General features: G+C 40.1%; 1 protein-coding gene across 4 annotated transcripts; it reads right to left on the reverse strand.

Moving 5' to 3' along the window:
- Window positions 1-16: 16 nt before the first annotated feature.
- Window positions 17-23,379, reverse strand: KCTD18 (potassium channel tetramerization domain containing 18). 4 transcript variants are annotated; one of them, XM_060410188.1, is made up of 8 exons: window positions 23,286-23,379; window positions 22,560-22,712; window positions 20,279-20,513; window positions 18,257-18,468; window positions 15,787-15,980; window positions 14,577-14,671; window positions 6,528-6,630; window positions 17-1,681 (listed from the first exon to the last, which is right to left on the reverse strand). In XM_060410188.1, the coding sequence occupies exons 3-8, from the start codon at window positions 20,436-20,438 to the stop codon at window positions 1,177-1,179; spliced, it is 1,269 nt and encodes a 422-aa protein (XP_060266171.1). In that variant the 5' UTR covers window positions 20,439-20,513; window positions 22,560-22,712; window positions 23,286-23,379; the 3' UTR covers window positions 17-1,176. The 4 variants fall into 4 exon arrangements, with proteins under 4 accessions (XP_060266171.1, XP_004004857.2, XP_042099995.1 ...); XM_004004808.5 differs by lacking the exon at window positions 22,560-22,712; XM_042244061.1 differs by lacking the exon at window positions 22,560-22,712 and having other exon boundaries at window positions 23,024-23,379.
- Between the last annotated feature and the right edge of the window lie 1,760 nt (window positions 23,380-25,139).

Genomic DNA, 25,139 nt, shown 5'->3' on the forward strand with positions numbered 1-25,139 from the left:
CAGTTACAGAAAAATATCACTTTTTATGGAAAGGTTTTGCTTTATTTAATAGAAAGCAATGTTTTGAGTATATTTACTTTAGTCTTTTAAACCAATGCAAGTACAATGATAAGCACTGAGTAAAAAGTATCCTGTTTTATGAACTTATTTTTAACACACTGAAAACATACTGCTCACTAAAGATAGAAATATGTGATCCAACTACAAAATATAACATGTATGTGTAAACACATACAACTGAACTGTGAAAAAATAGAAGATTAATCAAAATACTGTTTTAAAATATTAAATTCAAATTATGTGGAAATTTTATGCATAAAAACCATATTGTATAATCAGAGTAACTTTTTAATAGTCATTTCTGGAAAAAAAATACTAACTTTAGTTAAAAAGTTGAATTTTTTTTTCTTTTTCAAAGTACTTTGAAAACTTCACGATCCAAATGAAAATAAAATACTTTCACAATTCAGTCCAAAAACATGTTATATAATTCTAAACCCAAGAAATCTTCCTGTGATGTATAAAATAAATCTGCTAAGGGAAAAGAGTAAGAAAAGTATATCTAGGAAAGAAAACTGTTCCATTAAGTGAGAGTCAAAGTGTGATCTCAAATTACTGTTTTTCCCCTCCCCATCATTTCATGCTACCTCTTGAGTCTGAGAGTCACCTGCAGGGAGTTCACCTTGATCTACATTTTCTCTCAAATCTTCCCCATCTGGCACGTAGCACAGGGAAGCACTAAATCACCCTCTCTATTTTACCGGCAGGAAGAGCTAAGCTCAATTTCACTTTTATCTCTCCGCTGAAATGAGTAACATCAAATAAGTGCCTAAAATCTATAATTATTTCAGCAACAACGTAGGCTTCCTAGGTTTGACTTTGCCCAGCTGTTTTGTTGCCTTAATACCAATTAAGCATTAAAAAAATAAAAAACCTACACATTAAAAAACCTGAAATTAAAACTGTCCCTAGACAAATAATTTAAACGTTGGGAAAATGAGAAGTAAACATAGGCCCAACCACTTACAGTCTCCCTCCTCCATTCCTGCTTCACACTAATCATCCTAAATAGAAACGTAAGTGTTCACCTAGACAGTATGGGGAAAGAGAGCTGCTTGTTTGTGTTAACGGGGTTGGAAGCTTGGAGAGGCAAACGGTCCTGAGTCCCCGTTTCCATCACTTGGTCTGGTCCTGCCCATTCTCGGTCCACGTGCCCAGCGGGCTAAGGGCGTCAGGGGACGGTTCTGGGGGACCCGAAGGCCTGGGTGTGGTGCAGGCAGGCAGGGAAGACCCAGTGGCGCACAGGGGAGTTCGTTTCAGTTTGATCACTCGGTGCGGAGTAGTCATCTTGTCCGAGAGCAGAATCTTAGCTGGAGGTAGGTGCGCGGCCCCGTTCTCAGCAGCCCCAGTCCCCTGTGCAGCCTGGGGATGCCCAGGCAGCCCGGTCCCCCCCGGGGTTGGCGCTTTCGACTGGGCAGAGCGCTGCGCTGCCCGTCCTCCTGCAGCCAGGTTTGCTGTTGCTCGGGGCCAGGGTTGAGGGGCACTGGCTGGAGACACCCTGATGGAAGCAGAGTTCTTGACCTTAATTTGGGTGCTGGTGGAAGGACCCAAAAATCGGACTGGCTTAGGTCCGGTCTTAGAGTTCACACCTTCTTCTTCCTCTTCATTGACTATTAGTCGCCTGTAAATACAGAAGTGGGTCCTTGTCAGCATTTACAGGTTTAATAGCTAATGAAAATGTCTCCAAAGTTTAACTTCAAGGTGAACAAAAAGGTTTTCGTCAAGAATTTGAGTCAAGAGGTTTAGCCGTATAACCTACCTACCTCATCTCTCACTGCCCACCAAGGTCAATAAATAAATTAGCAAGGTTGCAGAAGATTGTTTCAATCTAAATACACTCTTTTAAGCTCATGCATAATGATATTCTAACCAATGATAGGTTAAAATCTGAAGTGTTACACTAGAATTATACACTTGTTCTCACAAAGCCTGATGCAATCCAGAGGGTAACCAGGAGTGTCCCAAGTCGTTTTTCCCAGAAAAGCAGCTACAAGAGATTTATTAAGGGAAAAAATGGGTTTCACAAATAAAACTTGAGAAATGCTAAGTGTGTATTTTATTCTATTGAGGTTTTAAACTCTATGTTAACAAAGATTCTATAGTAAAGACACCTATTTAGCTTTGTTGACTCCATTTACCAATCATTCTGTAATGTAACCTTTGGCACCCAGTAAAATTACCATGCTACAGAACACATTCTGGGAATTGCTAGACTAGTAAAACCCACGGTACAGTTCAATGCTTTTCGAATTTGAGAAGTATTGGACAAACCTTCAAAGATTCCTGAACTGAGTTACCATTCACTGTAAAAGGGCTGGTGGACAGGTGATTGTTTCATCTACTGTACAGAAATCAACACAGAAAATCAACTAAAATGAAAAAACTGAGGAAAATGTTTCAAATGAGAGACCAAGATAAAACCTCACCAAAAGACATTAATGAAACATAGATTAAGTAATTTGGCTGATAAGGAGTTCAATAATGGTCATAAAAATGGTCACCGAACTGGGAGAAGAATGAACGAACACAGTGAAAAACTTCAACAAAGATATGAAAAATATAAGGAAGTCACAGAGCTGAAGAATACTATAACTGAACTGTAAAATATACTACAGGGGTTCAACAGCAGGCCAGATGAAGCAGAAGAAAGAATCACTCAACTCAAAGGCAGGGCAGTAGAATTCACCCAATCAGATTAGCAGAAAGAAAAAGAGTGAAAAAATTGAAGATAGCTGAAGGGACTTATGGGACAACATCAAATTAACATCCACATCACAGGGCTCCCAGAAGAAGACAGAGAAGGCAATGGCACCCCACTCCAGTACTCTTGCCTGGAAAATCCGATGGATGGAGGAGCCTAGTGGGCTTCAGTCCATGGGGTCGCTGAGAGTTGGACACGACTCAGTGAATTCACTTTCAGTTTTCCCTTTCATGCATTGGAGAAGGAAATGGCAACCCACTCCAGTGTTCTTGCCTTGAGAATCCCAGGGATGGTGGAGCCTGGTGGGCTGCCGTCTATGGGGTCGCACAGAATCAGACATGACTGAAGCGACTTAGCAGCAGCAGCAGCAGAAGAGAGAAAGGAGAAGTAATCTTGCTTGAATAAATAATAGCTGAAAATTACATAGCTGAAGAAGGAAAGAGACATCCAGATCCAGGAAGCCCAGAGAATTCCAAATAAGGTAAAGCCAAACAGACCTACACTAAGACACATTATAATTAAAATGTCAAAAGTTAAAGGAGAAAATCTTAAAAGCAGCAGGAGAAAAATAACTTGTTATATACAAAGGAACCCCCATAAGATTATCAAGAGATTTTTTCAGCAGAAATTTTGCAAGCCAGAAGGGAGCAGCATAATACAGTCACAGTGGTAAAAGAAAGAAAAATCCAACCAAGAATACTCTACCCAGCAAAGTTACTATTAAGAATTGAAGGAGAAATAGTTTTCCAAACAAGCAAAAGCTAAAGGAGTTCATCACCACTAAACCAGCCTCTTGAGAAATCTGTATGCAGGTCAGGAAGCAACAGTTAGAACTGGACATGGAACAACAGACTGGTTCCAAATAGGAAAAGCAGTACGTCAAGGCTGTATATTGTCACCCTGCTTATTTAACTTATATACATCATGAGAAACACTGAGCTGGATGAAGCACAAGCTGGAATCAAGATTGCTGGGAGAAATATCAATAACCTCAGATATTCAGATGATACCACCCTTCTGGCAGAAAGTGAAGAACTAAAGAGCTTCTTGATGAAAGTGAAAGAAGACAGTGAAAAAGTTGGCTTAAAGCTCAACATTCAGAAAAATAAGATTATGGCATCCGATCCCATCACTTCATGGCAAATAGATGGGAAAATAGTGGAAATAGCGGCTGACTTTGTTTTTTTGGCTCCAAAATCACTGCAGATGGTGACTGCAGCCATGAAATTAAAAAACACTTACTCCTTGGAAGGAAAGTTATAACCAACCTAGATAGTATATTGAAAAGCAGAGACTAACAAAGGTCTGTCTAGTCAAGGCTACGATTTTTCCAGTAGTCTTGAATGGATGTGAGAGTTGGACTGTGAAGAAAGCTGAGCACTGAAGAATTGATGCTTTTGAACTGTGGTGTTGGAGACGATTCCTGAGAGTCCCTTGGACTGCAAGGAGATCCAACCAGTCCATCCTGAAGGAGATCAGTCCTGGGTGTTCACTGGAAGGACTGATGCTGAAGCTGAAACTCCAATACTTTGGCCATCTGATGCAAAGAGCTGACATTTGAAAAGACCCTGATGCTGGGAAAGATTGAGGGCAGGAGGAGAAGGGGATGACAGAAGATGAGATGGTTGGATGGCATCACTGACTCATGGTGATGAGTTTGGGTGGACTCCAGGAGTTGGTGATGGACAGGGAGGCCTAGTGTGCTGCAGTCCATGGGGTCTCAAAGAGTCAGACACGACTGAGCGACTGAACTGAACTGAAACCAGCCTTACATGAAAGGTTAAAGGAACTTCTTTAAGCTTAAAAGAAAGGGCACTAATTAGTAACAAGAACACATATGAAAGAATAAATCTTACTGGAAAGGCAAACATGTAGTAAAGGTAGTATATTAATCACTTTAAGCTGATATAAAGGTTAAAAGTCAAAAGTAATAAAAATAACTATGATTAAAATAATCAGTTAAGAAACAGTATAAAAATATGACATCAAAACATAAAACATGGCATGGGACAGTACAAATATTGATACGTACAAATAGTGGTACAATTTGTACCACTAAAGAAAGTTATCAAACCATAAAGGAAGAGAGCAAGATAACAGAGCAACAGAGAGGAACTACAAAAACAGCCAGAAAGCAATTAACAAAATGGAAATAAGTTTGTGCGTGCTCAGTCTGACTGAGTTATGTCTGACTCTTTGTGACCCTATGGACTGTAGCCTGCCAGGTTCCTCTGTCCATGGAATTTTCCAGGCAAGAATACTGGAGCAGGTTGCCGATTCCTACTTCAGAGGAATTAAGTACATACATACCTATCAATAATTACTTTAAATGAAAACAGACTGCATTCCCCAATCAAAAGAGATAGGGTGGCTGAATAGATAACACAATAGCACCCATCTATAAGCTGCCCACAAAGTACTCACTCTAGATGTAAGGACACACACGGACTAAAAGTGAAGGGATCAGAAAAGATATTCCACAAAAACCAAAAGAAAACAAAAGAAAGCTGGAGTTAGCTGTACTTAACATCAGATTCTTAGAAATGGAATCATAATAGCATACTGATTTGAAAACTGTGAATATATTTGACCTTTAAACTCTACTGAACACAACTGAAATTTTGTAGGTGAAAAATGGTTCTTTGGGACCTCACAAGTGCTGCTAAGTCATCATTATCACCATCTTGACCATGAATCAAAAATAATGCTTAACACAATCCCAGAGGAAAGACAACCAACATAGAGGAGAGCTTCCATAAAGCCCCTTCTGCTTGCTTCGCATTTTTCATGCATCTTCCACTGAAGACTCCAGTCCCGTCTCTCTCCACCTTAGCACTATTGCCATTTGGGGTTCAATAATTCTTTGTTGTGAAGGGCTGCCCTCTGCCTTCTAGGAAGCAAACCTCTAAATGCCAGCAGCATCCTCCACCCTACAGTGTCTCCAAACATTGCCAAATATATCCCCTGGATAACAAAACTGCCTCTAGTTGAGAACCACTGCTCTAGACCCAAATGATATCTGCTCGCTGTAAGTTCAGATGGCAAAAAGAGAACCCTTAATAAAAAAGATCTGTTTTAATAATATAGGATTAATACTAAACACTAAGTAAAATTCTCTGCATTCTGTGAAAGATTCAGAGAGTAAAAGAAAGCAGTATGAAATTTCATAGGACAGAAACAAAGTCTAAAATAGATGATCAAGAAATTAGAACATCAGAAAGCCACGAATAATACCCAGACAATGAAAATGAAATAATTTTAAATGTATGTAAAGCACAGTGAAAGACACAGATGTGCAGTGAATTTAATGCTAATTATTTCATAGAACATAAGAAAATACTACTAAATAAAAATGCTATTAGTATTTGTGGTTACAGAAAAGAATTCAGAGTAAATCACAGGAAGTTTCAAATATTAAGTCTAATACATTTTTTTAAACTATTGCCAATAAAGCCTGAGATTTCACTTTAGTGGGGAAAAATACCACAGCATTCCCACTGTGTCCAGTAGTATTTTTAAAATCAGACTCTCCCCCAAATAATAATAATAAACTATATAACTCAGTTTTAAAGAATTACTTCTACTTTTTACATAGCTCTGGCAACTTTGCATTTATCTAGATTTATATTTTGATGGTAAGTCAGAATATTTATCAAGGTGGTTAGTAAGCCCAGTGAGGTTCAGAACCATTATTTATTCTCCAAATAAAGGCAGTAAAAATAAAGGTGATAGATTAATAATAATAAACCAACAGAGAACGAATAACCTCTTTCGAATTGGAGCCATGTGACTCAGGCTTCCAAGTAAAGGGCGCTCTTCCAGAGTCCAGCATTCTATCAGCTCGTGAGGTACCCGCCAGTAGCTAACACCTGGAAGATAAAAGACAGTTTAGAGAACCGCTGTCCACTGCCAAAGATTCAGCAACATTGTTTTGTATAAAACTGGCCAGGAAAACCTTAAACTTCATGCCTCCTGTTTAACAAAAAGTACACACAGGAAAAGGTCCCACGAAGAGCCAGGGCAGCAGGGACACAGCTCATGACCTGGGTCTACGAAGAGCTGCCAGCCCAGCTCTGCCACTGACAATCCGCAGGCCACTATATAAACTTGGGCAACTGAGTGCATGCTGGTTAAGGCCACAGGCTCTGGAGCCAAGACGGCCTGGGTCTGGATCCCATTTCCATCAGTCGCTAATCATAACACCTTGGGAAAGTTAACAACTTTTCTATGCCCAAATTTCCTCATCTGTGAAATGATGATGAGAATTCAAACCTTAAATGAGAAAATAAAAGCAAAGTGCCTAAACAAGGCCTGGCACAGACTCAGCACTCAAGAGATGTTCGGTACCTTTATCGTAAGTCACAGTGAAAAGACTGGACACTGGGGGTTCTAACACTTGCCCTCTCTACCTCACTAGGTTGCTGTGAGGTATTTATCAATTCAGATAAATTTTGTGAACCACTTTATAAAAAGGCAACCACTATATGAACAGGAGGTGTTAATACTTTATAGGCACCTGTTCAAACAAGAATACTCTGGAGGGGCTTCCCTGGTGGTCTAGTGGTTAAGAATACACCAGCCAGTGCGGGAAACACAGGTTCAATCCCTGGTCTGGGGAGATCCCACGTGCCATGGAGCAACTAAGCCCGTGATCCACAACTACTAAGCCAGCACCCTAGAGTCCTCACACCACAACTGCTAAAGCCCACGTGCCTGGAGCCTGTGCTCTGCAACAAGGGAAGACACCACAATGAGAAGCCTGCTCACCACAACTAGAGAGAGCCCACACGCGGCAATGAGCAGAGCAGAGCCAAACATAAATAAATAAGTCTTTTTTAAAAAAAGAAAAAAGAATGAGTTAATATGGTAAGCCAAGATTCCAGTCAAGTTCACTTAATTTTTAAATCTGCGGTTTCCTTTTAAAATTTATTTTATTGACGTATACTTGATTTACAATGCTGTGTTAATTTCTGCTGTACAACAGTGATTTGGTTATACATATATATGTATATATTATTTTTCATATTCTTTTCCATTATGTTTATCACAGGATTCAGGACAATAGGACCTTGTTGTTTATTCTATAGGTAACAGTTAGTTTGATACATTTCTGATTGAAAGCTGAAAATGTGTTCTTATGAAACTTAAAAACATTATCTAAGTGAAAGAAGCCAGACACAAAAGGTCATATATTATAGGATTCAATTTATATAAAAATCCAGAATATGCAAATCCATTGAGATAGAAAGCAGACTGGTAGTTGCCAGGGGCTGAGGGGAGAGGAGAATGTAGAGGAACTGCTTAATGGATACTGGGTTTCCATTTAGGCTGAAGGAAATGTTTTGGAACTAAACAGAGGTGCTGGTTACACACACTGTTAGTGTAGCAAATGTCACTGAAATGTGTACTTTAATTCTTATGTGAATTTCACCTCAATATTTTAAAAAAGAACCATAAAAATTATACATAGACACATTAGAAAAAGTTTAAAGAATGATGCTGAATAAAAATGGTTTGGCATTAAAAACAAAAGTAATCTTTAAATCCCAAGAAAGAATTTGGCGTTTTCTTTTTAATCATTAAAGGTCCAGTAATAACAACCAACTTAGCAAGGTGAGCCCATAAATTATTATATATATCATGTCCAATACTCAAAGTCTGTGGACCTCATTTTAAGGCAACTTTCTAGAACTGCTTGATCATACTCCCAAACCTACTTAAACACCACAAAAACATCCCTAAATCTCATCCAGTAAGTTTTCACCTCTAAGTCCGGTTTATTGAAATATAACTTACATAAAATAAAATTTACTGTTTTTAAGTACTCTGAGTTTTGACCAGTGTGTACAGTCATGTAACTATGGCCACAATCAAGATATACAACATTTCTATCACCCTCAAAAGCTGCCTTGTGCCCTTCTACAGTCAATGCCCTGCCCTCCATTCCTTAGTTTTGCCTTTGCCAGAGGGTCACATAAACGGAATCATACATGACATATGCAGCCTTTTGCGTCTGGCTTCTTTAGCGTGATGCTTTGAAGATTCATCCGTGTTGAGATACGTATCAATAGTCATTTCTTTTTATTTCTGAGTAGAACTCCATTATATGGATATACAGCAAACTATTTTTAAAACTTTATTTTTTTCTATATAATTCATGCTCATTGTATAAAACTTGGAAAATATATAAAAGTACATATAAAAAATTAAAATCACTTCTAATTAAGGGATTAGGAGTCATGGCTCATGACATTTTGATGTATGTCATTTGAGTCTTTTTTCTATTCATGTGATATGCACATAATTGAAAACATTACATTTAATTTTGTTTCCTACTTTTGACCATTTCTTAATCATAGGCACTCATCAATGTAAAAAGTTATTCAAGGTAATTCAAATAGCTATATCCCATCTATATCCTGTGGATGTGCCAATATGTATTTAGCCCTGTATTATAAACATTTACATTGTTTTTACTTGTTCCCTATTGTGAATAATGCCTAGTTGAACATCTCTGTTCATAAACCTTTTTCTGCATTTGATTATGTCTATAAGGTAGATTTCTGGAAGTAGAATTACTGAGTCAAAAAATATGAATAATATTGATGCTATTGATATGTACTGATAAATTATTTCCAAAAAAGTAATATTAATTTTACTCCTGCCAAGAATGTGTGAAATCTTTACTAATCTGGTATATAAAAATAGTTCTTATTTAATGCATATTTCATTAATAATGAGTTTGAACCTCTGACACATTTATTTCCTTTTCTGGGAATTTTATGGTCATGAATCTTATACCTTTATTTTTAATAGGGTTGAACTGATTTTCTAGTCAATTTAAATAAACTATTTATTGTAAGGATGATCTTTGCTTAACGTAACACTTTCATGCAAGTTTTTAAATTAGTTTTAAAATTTTATTTATAATGTTTTATGCTTTAAAGTTAATACATTAAATACTGTATAAGCAAATTTATCTTTCTATGTTTCATTTTAAGCTTATAATTTCTTTTCTAATTAAGAAATCAGTTATTTGCTTATATCTTACTATAGTTTATAAAAGTTTCATTTTTCATTCATAAATTTACCTGGTAGTATTTTGATAAATGCTGTGAGGTTAAAGTTATGTTCTTCTCCCAAGCATGTTTCTCAAATAACCTATCCTTCTTTACTGGTATTTAAAGCTTTCTTAAGGTTTCCCTGGTGACTCAGACAGTAAGAATCAGCCTGCAATGCAGGAGACCTGGGTTCAATTTCTAGGTCAGGAAGATACCCCAGAGAAGGGAACGGCAATCCACTCCAGTATTCTTGTCTGGAGAATTCCATGGACAGAGGAGCCTGGAGGGCTGCAGTCCATGGGGTCGCAAAGAGTTGGACACAACTGAGCAGCTAACACTTGCATACTTTTTTCACTTTCATCTTCTTTCTTTCAATAGTTCTTTCTCTCATTTCTGTTGCCTGTATTATGGCTTTCCACAGGCCTCCCAGAACTTTCGTAAGATAACAATAATACTTTATAGCATGCTTTCTAAAAAGTTAAAGTCAGTCACACATACATGCTTTGTTAGAGTCAGAGATCCCAGCTTCCTGAGTCAGTGGAGAAGGAATCCCAGCCAGGCCCTCGCAAAGCTTCCTGGGCAGCCTGGCAGTCCAGGGGCACAAAAGGAGACTGAGAACACCAGGGGGGGTGTTCCTCAACTTAAGCCCAAGTGTCTCAAAGTCAATTAAGTCTCAAGTAATAAGCTTAGAGAGAATAGCACTTTGCTCATTACACTTCATCCTATCTGTTTCATGGGCATGATATGAAAAGAAAAAGGAGGAAAAGTGGGGGTTGGCGGGGGACTAAGGAAAAAAGGATTGGGACCAGCATCCTGCCTGAAAGAGGAACAGCTGGTGAAGAGTTTTTATTTTTTATTTTTTTATTTTTTTGATGAAGAGTTTTTAAAAGGCTCTTCCGTTCTCTATTCAGTCTTATGTGACTTGCAATGTCGTCTCTACCAGCTTTCAAGATCATTTGAGGACTAAGATGTGTCTTATTTTTCTTTGGATAATTTTAGGACTTATTACAGTGCTTGCACCTAACAGATATCAATACATGTTCAGTTCAGTTCAGTTTAGTCGCTCAGTCATGTTGAACTCTTTGCGACCCCATGAATCACAGCATGCCAGGCCTCCCTGTCCATCACCAACTCCCAGAGTTTACCCAAACTCATGTGCATCGAGTCGGTGATGCCATCCAGCCATCTCATCCTCTGTCGTCCCCTTCTCCTCCTGTCCCCAATCCTTCCCAGCATCAGGGTCTTTTCCAATGAGCCAACTCTTCGCATGAGGTGGCCAAAGTATTGGAGTTTCAACTTCAACATCAGTCCTTCCAATGAACACCCAGGACTGATCTCCTTTAGGATGGACTGGTTGGATCTCCTTGCAGTCCAAGGGACTCTCAAGAGTCTTCTCCAACACCACAGTTCAAAAGCATCAATTCTTCGGTGCTCAGCTTTCTTCACAGTCCAACTCTCACATCCACACATGACCACTGGGAAAACCATAGCCTTGACTAGATAGACCTTTGTTGGCAAAGTAATATCTCTGCTCTTGAATATACTATCTAGGTTGGTCATAACTTTCCTTCCAAGGAGTAAGCGTCTTTTAATTTCATGGCTGCAGTCACCGTCTGCAGTGAGTTTGGAGCCCAAGAAAATAAAGTCTGACACTGTTTCCCATCTATTTCCATGAAGTCATGGGACCAGATGCCATGATCTTAGTTTTCTGAATGTTGAGCTTTAAATCAACTTTTTTACTCTCCTCTTTCACTTTCATCAAGAGGCTTTTGAGTTCCTCTTCACTTTCTGCCATAAGGGTGGTGTCATCTGCATATCCGAGGTTATTGAGATTTCTCCTGGCAATCTTGATTCCAGCTTGTGCTTCCTCCAGCCCGGCGTTTCTCATGATGTACTCTGCATAGAAGTTAAATAAGCAGGGTGACAATATACAGCATTGATGTACTCCTTTTCCTATTTGTTCCCAATCTGTTGTTCCATGTCCAGTTCCAACTGTTGCTTCCTGACCTGCATACAGATTTCTCAAGAGGCAGGTCAGGTGGTCTGGTATTCCCATCTCTTCTCAGCATTTTCCACAGTTTCTTGTGATCCACACAGTCAAAGGCTTTGGCATAGTCAATAAAGCAGAAATAGATGTTTTTCTGGAACTCTCTTGCTTTTTCCATGATCCAGCGGAGGTTGGCAATTTGATCTCTGGTTCCTCTGCCTTTTCTAAAACCAGCTTGAACATCAGGGAGTTCACGGTTCACATACTGCTGGAGCCTGGCTTGGAGAATTTTGAGCATTACTTTACTAGCATGTGAGATGAGTGCAACTGTGTGGTAGTTTGAGCGTTCTTTGGCATTGGCTTTCTTTGGGATTGGAATGAAAACTGACCTTTTCCAGTACTGTGGCCACTGCTGAGTTTTCCGAATTTGCTGGCATATTGAGTGCAGCACTTTCACAGCATCATCTTTTAGGATTTGAAATAGCTCAACTGGAATTTCATCACCTCCACTAGCTTTGTTCATTGTGATCCTTTCTAAGGCCCACTTGACTTCACATTCCAGGATGTCTGGCTCTAGGTGAGTGATCACACCATTGTGATTATCTGGGTCCTGAAGCTCTTTTTTGTACAGTTGTTCTGTGTATTCTTGCCACCTCTTCTTAATATCTTCTGCTTCTGTTAGGTCCAGACCATTTCTGTCCTTTATCGAGCCCATCTTTGCATGAAATGTTCCCTTGGTATCTCTCATCATCTTGAAGAGATCTCTAGTCTTTCCCATTCTGTTGCTTTCCTCTATTTCTTTGCACTGATCGCTGAGGAAGGCTTTCTTATCTCTCCTTGCTATGCTTTGGCACTCTGCATTCAGATGGGTATATCTTTCCTTTTCTCCTTTGCTTTTCACTTCTCTTCTTTTCACAGCTATTTGTAAGGGCTCCCCAGCAGCCATTTTGCTTTTTTGCATTTCTTTTCCATGGGGATGGTCTTGATCCCTATCTCTAGTACAATGTCATGAACCTCTGTCCATAGTTCATCAGGCACTCTGTCTATCAGATCTAGTGCCTTAAATCTATTTCTCACTTCCACTATATAATCATAGGGGATTTTATTTAGGTCATACCTGAATGGTCTAGTGGTTTTCCCTTCTTTCTTCAAGTTAAGTCTGAATTTGGCAATAAGGAGTTCATGATCTGAGCCACAGTCAGCTCCTGGTCTTGTTTTTGCTGACTGTACAGAGCTTCTCCATCTTTGGCTGCAAAGAATATAATCAATCTGATTTCAGTGTTGACCATCTGGTGATGTCCATGTGTAGAGTCTTCTCTTGTGTTGCTGGAAGAGGGTGTTTGCTATGACCAGTGTGTTCTCTTGGCAAAACTCTATTAGCCTTTGCCCTGCTTCATTCCGTACTCCAAGGCCAAATTTGCCTGTTACTCCAGGTGTTTCTTGACTTACTACTTTTGTATTCTAGTCCCCTATAATGAAAAGGACATCTTTCTTGAGTGTTAGTTCTAAAAGGTCTTGTAGGTCTTCATAGAACCGTTCAACTTCAGCTTCTTCAGCATTACTGGCTGGGGCATAGGCTTGGATTACCATGATATTGAATGGTTTGCTTTGGAAACAAACAGAGATTAGTCCATCATTTTTGAGATTGCATCCAAGTACTGCATTTCGGACTCTCTTGTTGACCATGATGGCTACTCCATTTCTTCTAAGAGATTCCTGCCTGCAGCAGTAGATATAATGGTCATCTGAGTTAAATTCACCCATTCCAGTCCATTTTAGTTCTCTGATTCCTAGATTGTCAACGTTCACTCTTGCCATCTCCTGTTTGACCACTTCCAATTTGCCTTGATTCATGGACCTGACATTCCAGGTTCCTATGCAATATTGCTCTTTACAGCATCGGACCTTGCTTCTATCACCAGTCACGTCCACAACTGGGTATTCTTTTTGCTTGGCTCCATCCCTTCATTCTTTCTGGAGTTATTTCTCCACTGATCTCCAGTAGCATATTGGGCACCTACCAACCCGGGGAGTTCCTCTTTCAGTATCCTATCATTTTGCCTTTTCATACTGTTCACAGGGTTCTCAAGGCAAGAATACTGAAGTGTTAATACATGTTAAGTAAGAAAAAAAGTATTTAAGCATAGAACACTTAACTCTCTGCCATCTATAACAAGTGGTATGCCTCTCTGAGACTTCTTTTCCTTATCAATAAATGGTAAACAGCACAAAGTTTTAGGACTAACAGATACTAAGTGTAAACTACATATCACACTGCATATCAAGTAGGAGTATTATTATCAACCCACATTAGCAGCTTGGTAAAAATGGTCAAATTTCAAAGTGTGCATTTAAAGAATATTTTATTTTCTAAGGGCTCTTTAGCTATCTTCCCAGCATTATTTTCATTTTCTCTCTCTCTCTCCTTTTGCTTATACATTTTATGCTTAATGCAGATGTATCCTTCCTAGGACAATGCTAGGTACCCAAAAGGTGTTACAGGAACTCTTTTTAAATTGAATTAAAAAAGCATAACTAACAAAAGAATATTTTAGGTTATTGAACTATAAATTATTAATAATATCCAGCAATGCATGAGTTTTAAAATTTTTTAAGTAAACTGCCTCAATGTTACTATGAGGTGACAAATACCTGGACCCACAACAAAAATTACATTCTCTAAAACAGCAATGCAGTATGTGACCTTGCTTTGTCTTATTAAGGAAAAGTCTACCTTCTGCCTTGAAATAGAAAAATTGTACTGTACCTTTTCCTTCCCAGGCATCAAAGGCATCCATCATTTTCTTCAATTCTGCTACTGAATAATAGCTCCAAATGTACTGAACATTATTTCCCGCCTCCCTAGAAATATTGCAAAAGGTAATGAAAATATACTACCTAAGTATGAATGTATGTATATGTATACAGCAAATAAGATACTTAATAAGTGCTTATTAATTAAAGGAAAAACATATGTCGGTACTGAGTAGTTGTTCTTCTGTGATCCTTAAGCATATATATACGACATGCTATATTATTATAATATACTAAACTTACATACTAATCTACATTTTATCTCTTTTTACTGTGGCAAAGTATTCGTTAACTCCACAATATAAACTGTGTAGACAAACTAATAAATCTTTAAAATAAGTTTTCTAAAAAATCACCTAACTCCAGCAAAGTTAGAAAAGGTTCAACTTTGACTAAAACTTCTCTAACACTATGCCATGTACTTATACACAAACATCTCTGTCTGTAAAGAATTCAGAAAATGATGATATATTAATTGTCTAAAAAGCAAGCTCATGTGGTCATGCATTAGTCACTAATACGTGACCCAGTCCAATCTCCCAGAGAATTAAAAAAAAATTGCTAGGTGAATTGACCAGCATAAATAAGATTGCAAGGAAAACATTAACAGAATAACCCTTAAGAATTTAACATGCTCAAGGTATAGAATTTTCAAATTGGGATGAGACTGGATGAAAAGCCTTTCAGTTCAGTTCAGTCACTCAGTCATGTATGACTCTTGGCATTTCTTAAACCAGGACACCAAGACACAGGCCAGTCCTGGGTCACTCAGCAGGCCTGCTGACTTCTAGGTCAGGCTTCTGCTCATGAACTGAGCAGGGGAGTACTGTCCAGGCATATAGTCCAGGGGAGACACCCAGGCATATGGCTTTTCTCTTCTTTCTTTTCTCTCCGTATAAGGCCTTTCAGGGGATTCTGGTGACTATTCCCAGCTGAGAACCTCTGTAAGACCAGGTGGATAGCCTATTGCTTCTACAGATAACAAATGGCCAGAATTGCAATCTCTTCATGAAGCAGGCTTATCTCAACAGCTATGAAACTCACTCTGTCTGTTGAGAAGTATTGATGGTCTTCCCTAGTCAACCACATATTAAACTCAATAACACCTCTTAGAAGAGACGAAGATTTATTTTGTTCCTTTTCATATTTAAATATGGACATACCTTTTAAAAATGCTTTTACTGTGAATTCTTCCTCCCAGCTGCTTATCAATAGCATCTGTTCCATCAGTTTTTGTGGAATATACACCAATAATTCTACTCTCACAGCTTGCACCAGATGTGTTAAGATAGTGGAGAACCCAAACTGTTGGTTTATTGCATACTAAACCATACGAATCACAGAAGTCTGTTAAAGCCTGAAGCAAAAAATATATATACCTATAAAGTTTGAATTTAACTCTGGAGCAAAGTAAAAATGAATTTGTTCTATTACTTTCCTGTAAAGCTATCATTTCACTTGGTTGTGAGGGAAATAAAAAGACTAAACATATAATCTACTTTTTATGCCTTTAAAAAACAAAACATTTGTTGAATTTAGGGTGTTGTAGAGGGGGCTTGGGCATTTCACTATCCCAAAATCCAACACCTTTTCATCTAGAGAATCCTTTTCCACTAGGAAATTATGCCTCATTTCCTCCTCCTCTAGACTCACTATCACCATCATTTTAAAATCTTCATAGGATCACTAAAAGTTAGAATTCTTTCTTTTCCCCCAAATTTTCCATTTGACTCAATTTTCTTTTTACCTTCTATTCACTAACCCCATGGTGGATGCTTATTCTGAACTCAAAATCCAACCATGGATGAACCAGATTAACTTGTCTTTCACACTGAAGGATATGAATATATGAAACTAAATGCCTACTATCTGAACTCATTTGGCATTTATCCACCTATTCATTCAGTCACTTGAATACTAAGTGATGTGTGAATACTATGTGCGTAAGGTCCTGGAGACAGGGTCCCAGCCCTCCTCAATTTATAGCTGATGGAGCAGACAGACATTAAATAAGTCATCAGCACACAAGTGAAATAAGTGCTACCTCAGCCTACGAGGTGCTGAGGGGCACAGAGCATGAGGACTTCACCCGGTGGGGTGGCTCAGGCCTTCCCTGGGAGAAATGGCGTTACTGCTGTGAGCCATAATGTTTCGTTGGTTTTGTATCCCAAGTGCCTAGAAAAGGGTCTGACACAAAGGAGATGCTTACTATTTACTGACTCAGAGAAGGAAAAGAGGACCCTAACGTGTGTTGCATTTAATATTGCTAATTCCTGAACTGGCTTTTATCTTCACTTGCACATCGGTGAAAATCATCAACTACATTATAAACTGTTCAAGGGCAAAAACTCAATGTCCCACACAGTCCCCAGAACAGTGTCTTATGTGAAATAAATATGAGTTGGCTGACAGAATGAATGTATGCATCCTCTGTCCTTTGTGCGTACAAATCAGAAATGAAAGACTATAAAGGTGAATGTTAATCCACCCCAACTAACCCTAGTTAGGTTCTTTTTTTAGCCCCACTCTGCAGATGTGACAAACAGTACCAAGAGACTGTTTAACAACTCAGTTTATAAATAACTCCATGCACAACCATGGAGATTCATGCACATTCCCAAAGGGAATCTGGAACCAAATCAACTTTCTCTTCATGCTGCTTTCCTAATAACTATACCATCAACTTGCTCTCCTAAACACTGACGTCTAAGTCAAAAGAATTCAGACCAATTCAGATCAGTTTTCACTATGCACAATTCTTTAGGAAATATATTTTTCTTAGATGCCCCAAAGTGCTAAGTAATAACAAATATGATACTTATTAGTGAGAAAAAAACAGATGAAGCTGTTCAAATCATGTAAACACCTTTAAAATGTGATTTAAAATAGAAGCAGTTTAAAAAAAAAAAAGATTTACTCATCTCAAGGTGAACTAATCAAACATATTTCAACTTAATAATCAACTGCTATACTCAATCAGGTGAAAGATTTTATATAATCTTTTATTTCTCATCACCATCCTTTTAAAATTATGCTTCCCTGGTTGCTCAGATGGTAAAGAATCTGCCTGCAATGCTGGAGACATGAGTTCAATCCTGGGGTCAGGAAGATCCCCTGGAGGAGGAAATGGCAGTCCACTCCAGAATTCTTGCCTGGAGAATTCTATGGACAGAGGAGCTTGGTGGGCTACAGTCCATGAGGTCACAAAGTTGGACATGACTAAGCAACTAACACATTTATCCTTTCAAAATATCATTTTGGGAAAGAAATTATTACCACTATGTCTTTACATACTACAGTGCTGCTCTTAATTTAAGGAGAACTTCAAGAGTATAAGAGTTCTATTTTTAAAAATAAAAAGCCATCAAAAAGTGGTCAATTTTCAACAAGGAATAAAAACTCCAGAAACATTTACGTGGCTTTGTAATATACTTTCTTAGAATAGAATTTTGGCCTAAAAATGAATATTGGTAATTAAGAAACACAACTTCAAAAACTGTAAGATGTAAAACTGTCTTATTTTGGCTTATGTTACAACACAGACTATGCAAAATAACATACACTGCTTTGAGAATAATAAATGAATATTATATATTCATATATGTATTTTAAAGCTTAAGAAAATGCCAAGACCTTTTTAAGTTCTATATTTGACCTTAAAGAATATGTCTCCATTTCATTGGCCAAGTGGTCAGACAGGCTGTATGGATAAGGGATGCCAAAGTAATCAGCTTCTTCCTGCAGAGCAACCCGAGTTTGCTCCTCTGTGGGAATGTGAACTTCTCCATGAAGATAATCCAAAAGGTATTTAAATAGATGTCCATCACGGTCAATAACACAAGCTCCTAGAAAACATTCAGTTCAAAAATTATTGCCTAGATACAATAACCATGATAAAGTTTCAACATGTCAAACTAAAATTAGACTGCAGACCTCTACAAGTAGAAATGTTTCTTTCTCATAAGAAAGTTAATATCATGTGTTCAAGTAGATTTAGTCAAACTTAGGGATCCTCTGTATTCGCACCTACTATATAGGAAAATGTATTCTGTGCTCCATCAGGAATTTTGGATACAATGACCACATTCCCACTGCTGGCCACCACAAAGACCATGAAAGCCTCAGACTGCTGGTAGAATTCTAAGTTCTCCTGGCTGGGCCAGGAGAGGTGTATGGAGTTCTTCCCTAATGAGGGTATGTGAGTGCTCATTACTACGTCTGGCATTCGTATGTCAGTGATCGTACAAATCAACTTGTAGTATCACTGACATAAAAACCCATGTTTCCAAGACCTGGACACATCATATGTTTGGACTTACTAGGCTTGTCCTTTTGTACTAAACTTTAACAGAGAAATGCTATGCGGGTACTACTTTATGAAAAAGGGCTTTTCTTAGACAATTCAGCAGGATTTTTTTTTAAAAATACTTCTGTATGGACAGAGGAGCCTGACAGGCTACAGTCCATGAGGTCATAGTCGGATACAACTTAGTGACTAAACCACCACCATGAGGTTATTCAATAATTCCTTTTCTCCCTTGATTAGTTTGGAATAAAAGGATTAAGAAGGTATAAACTTTGCAGCAGAGGAAACACTCACTTCCCGCTGACTACTTTTTCACCACAGCCTTTCTGTCCAGATGGACATCAAGTCCTGGGCACCACACAACAGTGAGTTTTCCATTCTTTCAACTGCCATTCATCTGGCAAACAAGACCCAGGGATATTAACAGCCCTTTAGGCTCAGAACTCCTCAGTCTGACACAGAAGCAAGGGTGGGTGCTCTGAGCCCCAGAATCCCTAGGATGTACAAAAAGCCCTACTTGCATTACCCCAAAACACTTGAAGCAAAGAGCAGCACTAGGACCCTAATCCTTGCATTTTACAGTTTCTTCTGAAACACCAATTTGCAGTCCTCTCCCATGGGTGACTGATAGTATCACTGCACTGACGTTTTCTATGACATACATGTCAGCCCACACAAGGCTCTGCAGCTGGACTAGGAGTGAATTAACACTAATTCTACACTGGCAGTGCCTGCACTTAGCTATGAAGCCAGCTGCTTTCTCCAAGAAACACAATTTTTAACTTGAAGAACACATACAGAAGCACATAATATATTTTAATCAAGCTCAATACAAAGACCCACTGAGTTGCATAAATGGAACACCTTTCCAAATATAATTAATCTCCCAAATCAGATCCATGGTTGGACTGTATATGGGCTTCCCTGATGGCTCAGATGGTAAAGAATCTGCCTGCAATGCAGGAGACCCTGAGTTCAATCCCTGGATTTGGAAGATACCTTGAAGAAGGGAATGGATACCCACTCCAATACTCTTGCCTAGGAAATCTCATGGACAGGGGAGCCTGGCGGGCTACTGTCCATCGGGTTGCAAAGAGTTGGACAGTTTCACTTTTTGACCTTTATATACATTCACTTTTTTGTCAACTTTTAGCAACAGCATCACATATTCTAGAAACTGGTATTTAATTTCTCCAGGTACTTAATGAAACTCCATACAGTCCTAATGATCTTAGTAATCAGCATACTGAGCTAATACATCCTGTCGTAATTAGAAAAATTAAAGGGAATTTAAACTAGACTATTTTAATGAATATTCATGATCATGCTTATAGACTTGAGGTATTTACCTGATTCATCTGTTTTTAAAGGGAAACGACCACTGAACATGGATGCCAGCATTGAATCCTTAAAGCGGCACAAGGACTCCCGCCTGGCTGTGTAAATACAGCCACCCACGTTCAGTCGAAGAATATCTAACATCTCTTCTTCTGCCTTGTGACCTTCCATTGCTCTCTCCAACACCCAAAGTTTTGCCTTGAAATACCTTCAGAAATTGCAAAACAATGTGGTCTCAGTCCCCGTCTGTAAAAACAAAGGACAATCACCATTGACATTTCCAATAATACATGAAATAGAATAAAAAGTATACAAACAAATTCCTCAGCACTGGCCATATTGAATTGAAGGATTTTATACAACAGAAAAGAAGTCTCAGATATTCTGAGAAGCTGGAAAACTGTCCCCAAGTATGTAAATGATACTAAACTATTATAACCAAATCAAGGTGTTGAGATGACTGCTTAAAGAATTAAACGAGATACCTAATGCATTGTCTGTTACATTTAGAGCATAGGTGAGGTGCACTTATGATCTCCTGTATTCACACATCTTTTTAAACTATAATAAGTCTTAGGGAGCAATGCAGACTTGCAGAGGTTATGAGCATGTACCATGGAATCAGGCTACTAGACGCTACTACTTACTATCCTGGGACCTTAGGCAAACATCAGTCCTCCTTTGCCTGTTTCCCCATGTCTAAACTGGAGGTAAGGATGATGCTTCCCTTAAAGGACTATCACAGGAATGACTGACAGAAAATTTTAAAAATATGTAGAACAGTCTCTGGCTCCAAGTAAGTACTCAATAAATGATAAATAGCATCTATAATGATATAAAAATTTACCAGAAGGTATATACTGAAAGACGTTATATTGGCTCCAGAGATTTAAGGAAACTTAAGAGCAGACATTACTAACAATGGTAATGATAATTCTTAAATTAAGCAAATATAATTTGTCAACTAAGGTTAGAATTCCATGCATACCAACGCACAAACTGGTCTAGAGGAACAAAATGATAACTGTAAATCATCTGGCTTCTTCCCTCCAAAATAGCTGAAGCTTTGGGGACATTTTATAGATTTTATTTCCTAATCCATTCTGGAGATAGGTGAACCACAGGTGACTGCAGTGTTTTATGGAATCTAAAACAATACCATGATGAAAAAGGCACTCCCAATGTATCTGGACCTTTCATAGCAAGTGTAAAATGGCTGCCAAGAGGCTCAACTACACCCATGGCATCCATGGCCATTCACCCATGCCATCACCTATGATCTTTTCCTAGATGCTCCAATTTAGCCAACTTCCAATGAAATAAGAGAAGGAAACCATTAGAGTCTGAGGAATACCATGTGCGTGAAACATAATCAGCAGACAGAAACTATTATGGGCCAACAGTCCAGCCTTCAAAATCCATTTTTCAGTGTGACTTCCTACACTGCCTATAAGTCCAAGCAGCAGCCCAGCAACAAACCATGTGAAAGAACCACTTCTGAGGCCTGGGGTGGAACTGGTTCACGCTGTCCCTGTTAGCAGCTCCCTGGAATCCTCTCTATTCTTCAAATCTGCAGGCAAACCTCATTGGTTACATGAACTTCCCAAGCAACCCCAGTCAGAATCTTTGTTGTCCAGATATACTCTGTACCCCTCTCCACATACTATTCCACTTGACTAAATCTCTGGCTTGGGGGACTATAAATTGCATCACCTCTGTTGTTGTTCTTCAGTTGCTAAGTTGTGTCCTACTCTGAGACCTCACTGACTGCAGGCAGCATGCCAGGTTTCCCTATCTTTCACGAATTCCCGGAGTTTGTTCAAGCTCATGTCCATGCAGTAGGTGATGACATCCAACCCTTAGCGTCACCCTTAACAATTTCCATTTACTGAGTGTTTTGTGCCAGCCACTGTAGGAGTCATTGGGCTGATTTTACCTAATTCACAGAAAAGTCCTACTGGGTAGGCGTTCCTGTCCCTACTGACAGGTAAGGACATTGCTGCTGCTGCTAAGTCACTTGTCGTGTCCGACTCTGTGCGACCACATAGACAGCAGCCCACAAGGCTCCCCCGTCCCTGGGATTCGCCAGGCAAGAACACTGGAGTGGGTCGCCATTTCCTTCTCCAGTGCATGAAAGTGAAGTTGCTCAGTCCTGTCGGTCTCTCCGCGACCCCGTGCACTGTAGCGTATCAGGCTCCTCCGCCCAGGGGAGTTTCCAGGCAAGAGTACTGGAGTGGGTTGCCATTGCCTTCTCCAGGTGAGGACACTGGAGAAAGATATAAGAATGCGCACCCTGCTATAAATGGTGAAGTCTGCCCCAATCCAGGACAGCTGGACCAACTCCAAGTTCTTCCAGCCGCACGCCACACGGCCTCCTTCAGCACTCTCACTAAGGCTCCTGACCCGGGCACGTCACTCACTAAACATCTGTCCATCTGAAGACTCCTGCTGATGACAACAGTAACACAGCAGCACCCTGAGCGCAAGGATTCAAGAGAACCCCTAAGACAGAGGACTACCACTTCCAGGCCAGTCATAGGGCCCCATCCTCAAATGGACCCACTTGGGCTCCCTGCTGGGTCGGAGGGAGTCGGAAGTGCCCAGTCCTCTAAGAAAGCATTCCCAGAGTGCAGTCTTGTGACCACCTGCATCAAAACCATCAAGGGGGCTTGCTGAAAATGCAGATTCCCCGACCACGATAGAAACTCCGGTTCAGAAAGTACGAGGTGGGTCAGGAGTTCGCCAGCGGACCCTACTTTGAGAAACGCTGCTCAAGGGCCTCGAGCTCCTCCCATGACGCTAGACGAAAGGGGAGGGGCTGGGACACCACAAAGCCCCGCCGGGGTCTCCCCGCACTCCGGGGATCCCGAATCTGCCGGAAGCCGAGTCTGCAGCCCGTGTTATCAGCGCGGCCCGGGCCCTTCATCAGGGCGCCGCGCCGCCTCCCGGGCCTGAGGCCCACCCAAAGCCCCGCTCCTCCGGATGAGAGAGGCAGGGTAGGCGGCATCCCCGACTGACCTGCGGCCCGCCTGGCCGTGGGCGCCGCCGCCGCCGGACGCCGCCTGGCCCGACGCGGAAGTGAGCGCCTCCCCTGCTGCTCGGCAACTCCTGTAGAAGCGCGAGCCCAGCGGCGCCCCCGTGCGTCCCGGCAGAGCCTGGGAAAGGAGGCCCCGCCCGGGATACGCCTCGGACGCGCCCCTCCAGCGCCCCGCCCCTCAGCCGCCGCAGAGGAGGCTGCGGAGGGGATGGTGGGAGGTCACCTAGTCTCCCTATCCTGCCGGGAAAAGAAAGGTCACTGGACGGAGACGCAGGCTGGATGCCCGAGGAACGATCTTGACCATTCAGAGCCTACTTTTACACTGGAAGAAAACAAAGCCGAAATTGCAATTGTCCAGGGTCAGTTCATAGTGGTAAGAGGCTGAGTTAGGTTTTCACACCTCTAGATGAAGGCCCTTCCCTCCAAACTGGGCTGCTCAATGCCATGCCAAACAGTGGAATGTTTGTGCTTTTGGATGGTGTTTATGGCTTACAAAGCTGTTTCACACAGAGCGTTCTTGTTTAAATTAGCTGTATGACAGTCCTGTATTATTCTTGTTACAGAAAGGAACACTGAGGCAGGAGCAAACATTTATTGAATACTTCTGTACACCCGAGGTTCTTCTGAATCCTTTGTATGCACTAATTTTCTCTTAACAATAACCCCAAGAGCGCTTTTGGTTTCCAACTGCAGTCTAACTTGTGGAAGAGACTTTGCTAGGTATTTCAAAATGGATAAAACACAGTACTATTCTCAAAGTACTTTCCCGGACTCAATAATAATTGGTTCCTAATTTTTCTAACCGGGTCTTAGAAGGGAATAAGCGTGAGATAAGCCCACCTACCCCTCAGATATTGATAGTATGCAGGAGAGGGAGAAGGTTTGTTCAACCTATAATTATTGAGTGCTAGCTATGAACTAGTTAACTAACACTCAATAAAATATGGTCCGTTGTTGTGTCCAGGGTGCAGTGGACCTGAACTTGGGCAAACTCCAAGAGATGGTGAGGGACAGGGAGGCCTGGCTTGCTGCCATCCATGGGGTCGCAAAGAGTCAGACACGACTGGGCAACTGAACGACAACAACTGAACTATGAAGTAGGCCCTGGAAGTGAAGGACTAAACAATGTCCCTGATCAGTGTCCCTGACCTAATGTCTCATGGCATTTCCATTCTAGTGCAGTTGTCAGAAGACCTTGTCTGTAGATATTTTTGGCTTTGTGGGCCATACATAACTACTCAACTTTGCTGTTGTAGTGTTAAAGCAGCCATAGATAATACATAAACGAATGACAGTGACTCTGTTCCAGTTTTATTTATGGATACTGAAATTTGAATTTCATGTAATTTTCATGTGTCATGAAATAGTCTTGAATATTTCAAAAACCATTAAATATGTAAAAACCATTCGTAGAGTGTGGGCTACCCATGGGTCCGAATTTGCCTACTTTTGTTCAAATGGGAGAAACGGACACGAGAAGCAGAGAACTCTCATTTAAAAAAAAAAAAAAAGATGGGACATTTTAAAAAAGGGAATTTTAAAGGGCTCAGTGGAAGTGTTTGAGAGGAATGGAAAGAGTGGGGGTTTGGCTCAGAGTGATGGACATGCTGGCAATATGGGAACAGAAGTTCAGGTAACAGTGGACAACATGAGGGTTTGGAATTACTGGGAGGATTAAGGTAGACAGGGATGTGAACCATGATGAGAACAGTCCTAATGTTCTGTTAGTTCAAAGTTAAAGCCAAAATCCAGATATTTAGCAGTATTGGATGGCCTCAGTAGTTATTGAGGTCACCCTCTGGCTGCTCCCAATTCTATGGTAAACAGAGTGAATG

This window comes from Ovis aries, chromosome 2 (genome assembly GCF_016772045.2).
Source record: "Ovis aries strain OAR_USU_Benz2616 breed Rambouillet chromosome 2, ARS-UI_Ramb_v3.0, whole genome shotgun sequence".
Taxonomy (NCBI): domain Eukaryota; kingdom Metazoa; phylum Chordata; class Mammalia; order Artiodactyla; family Bovidae; genus Ovis; species Ovis aries.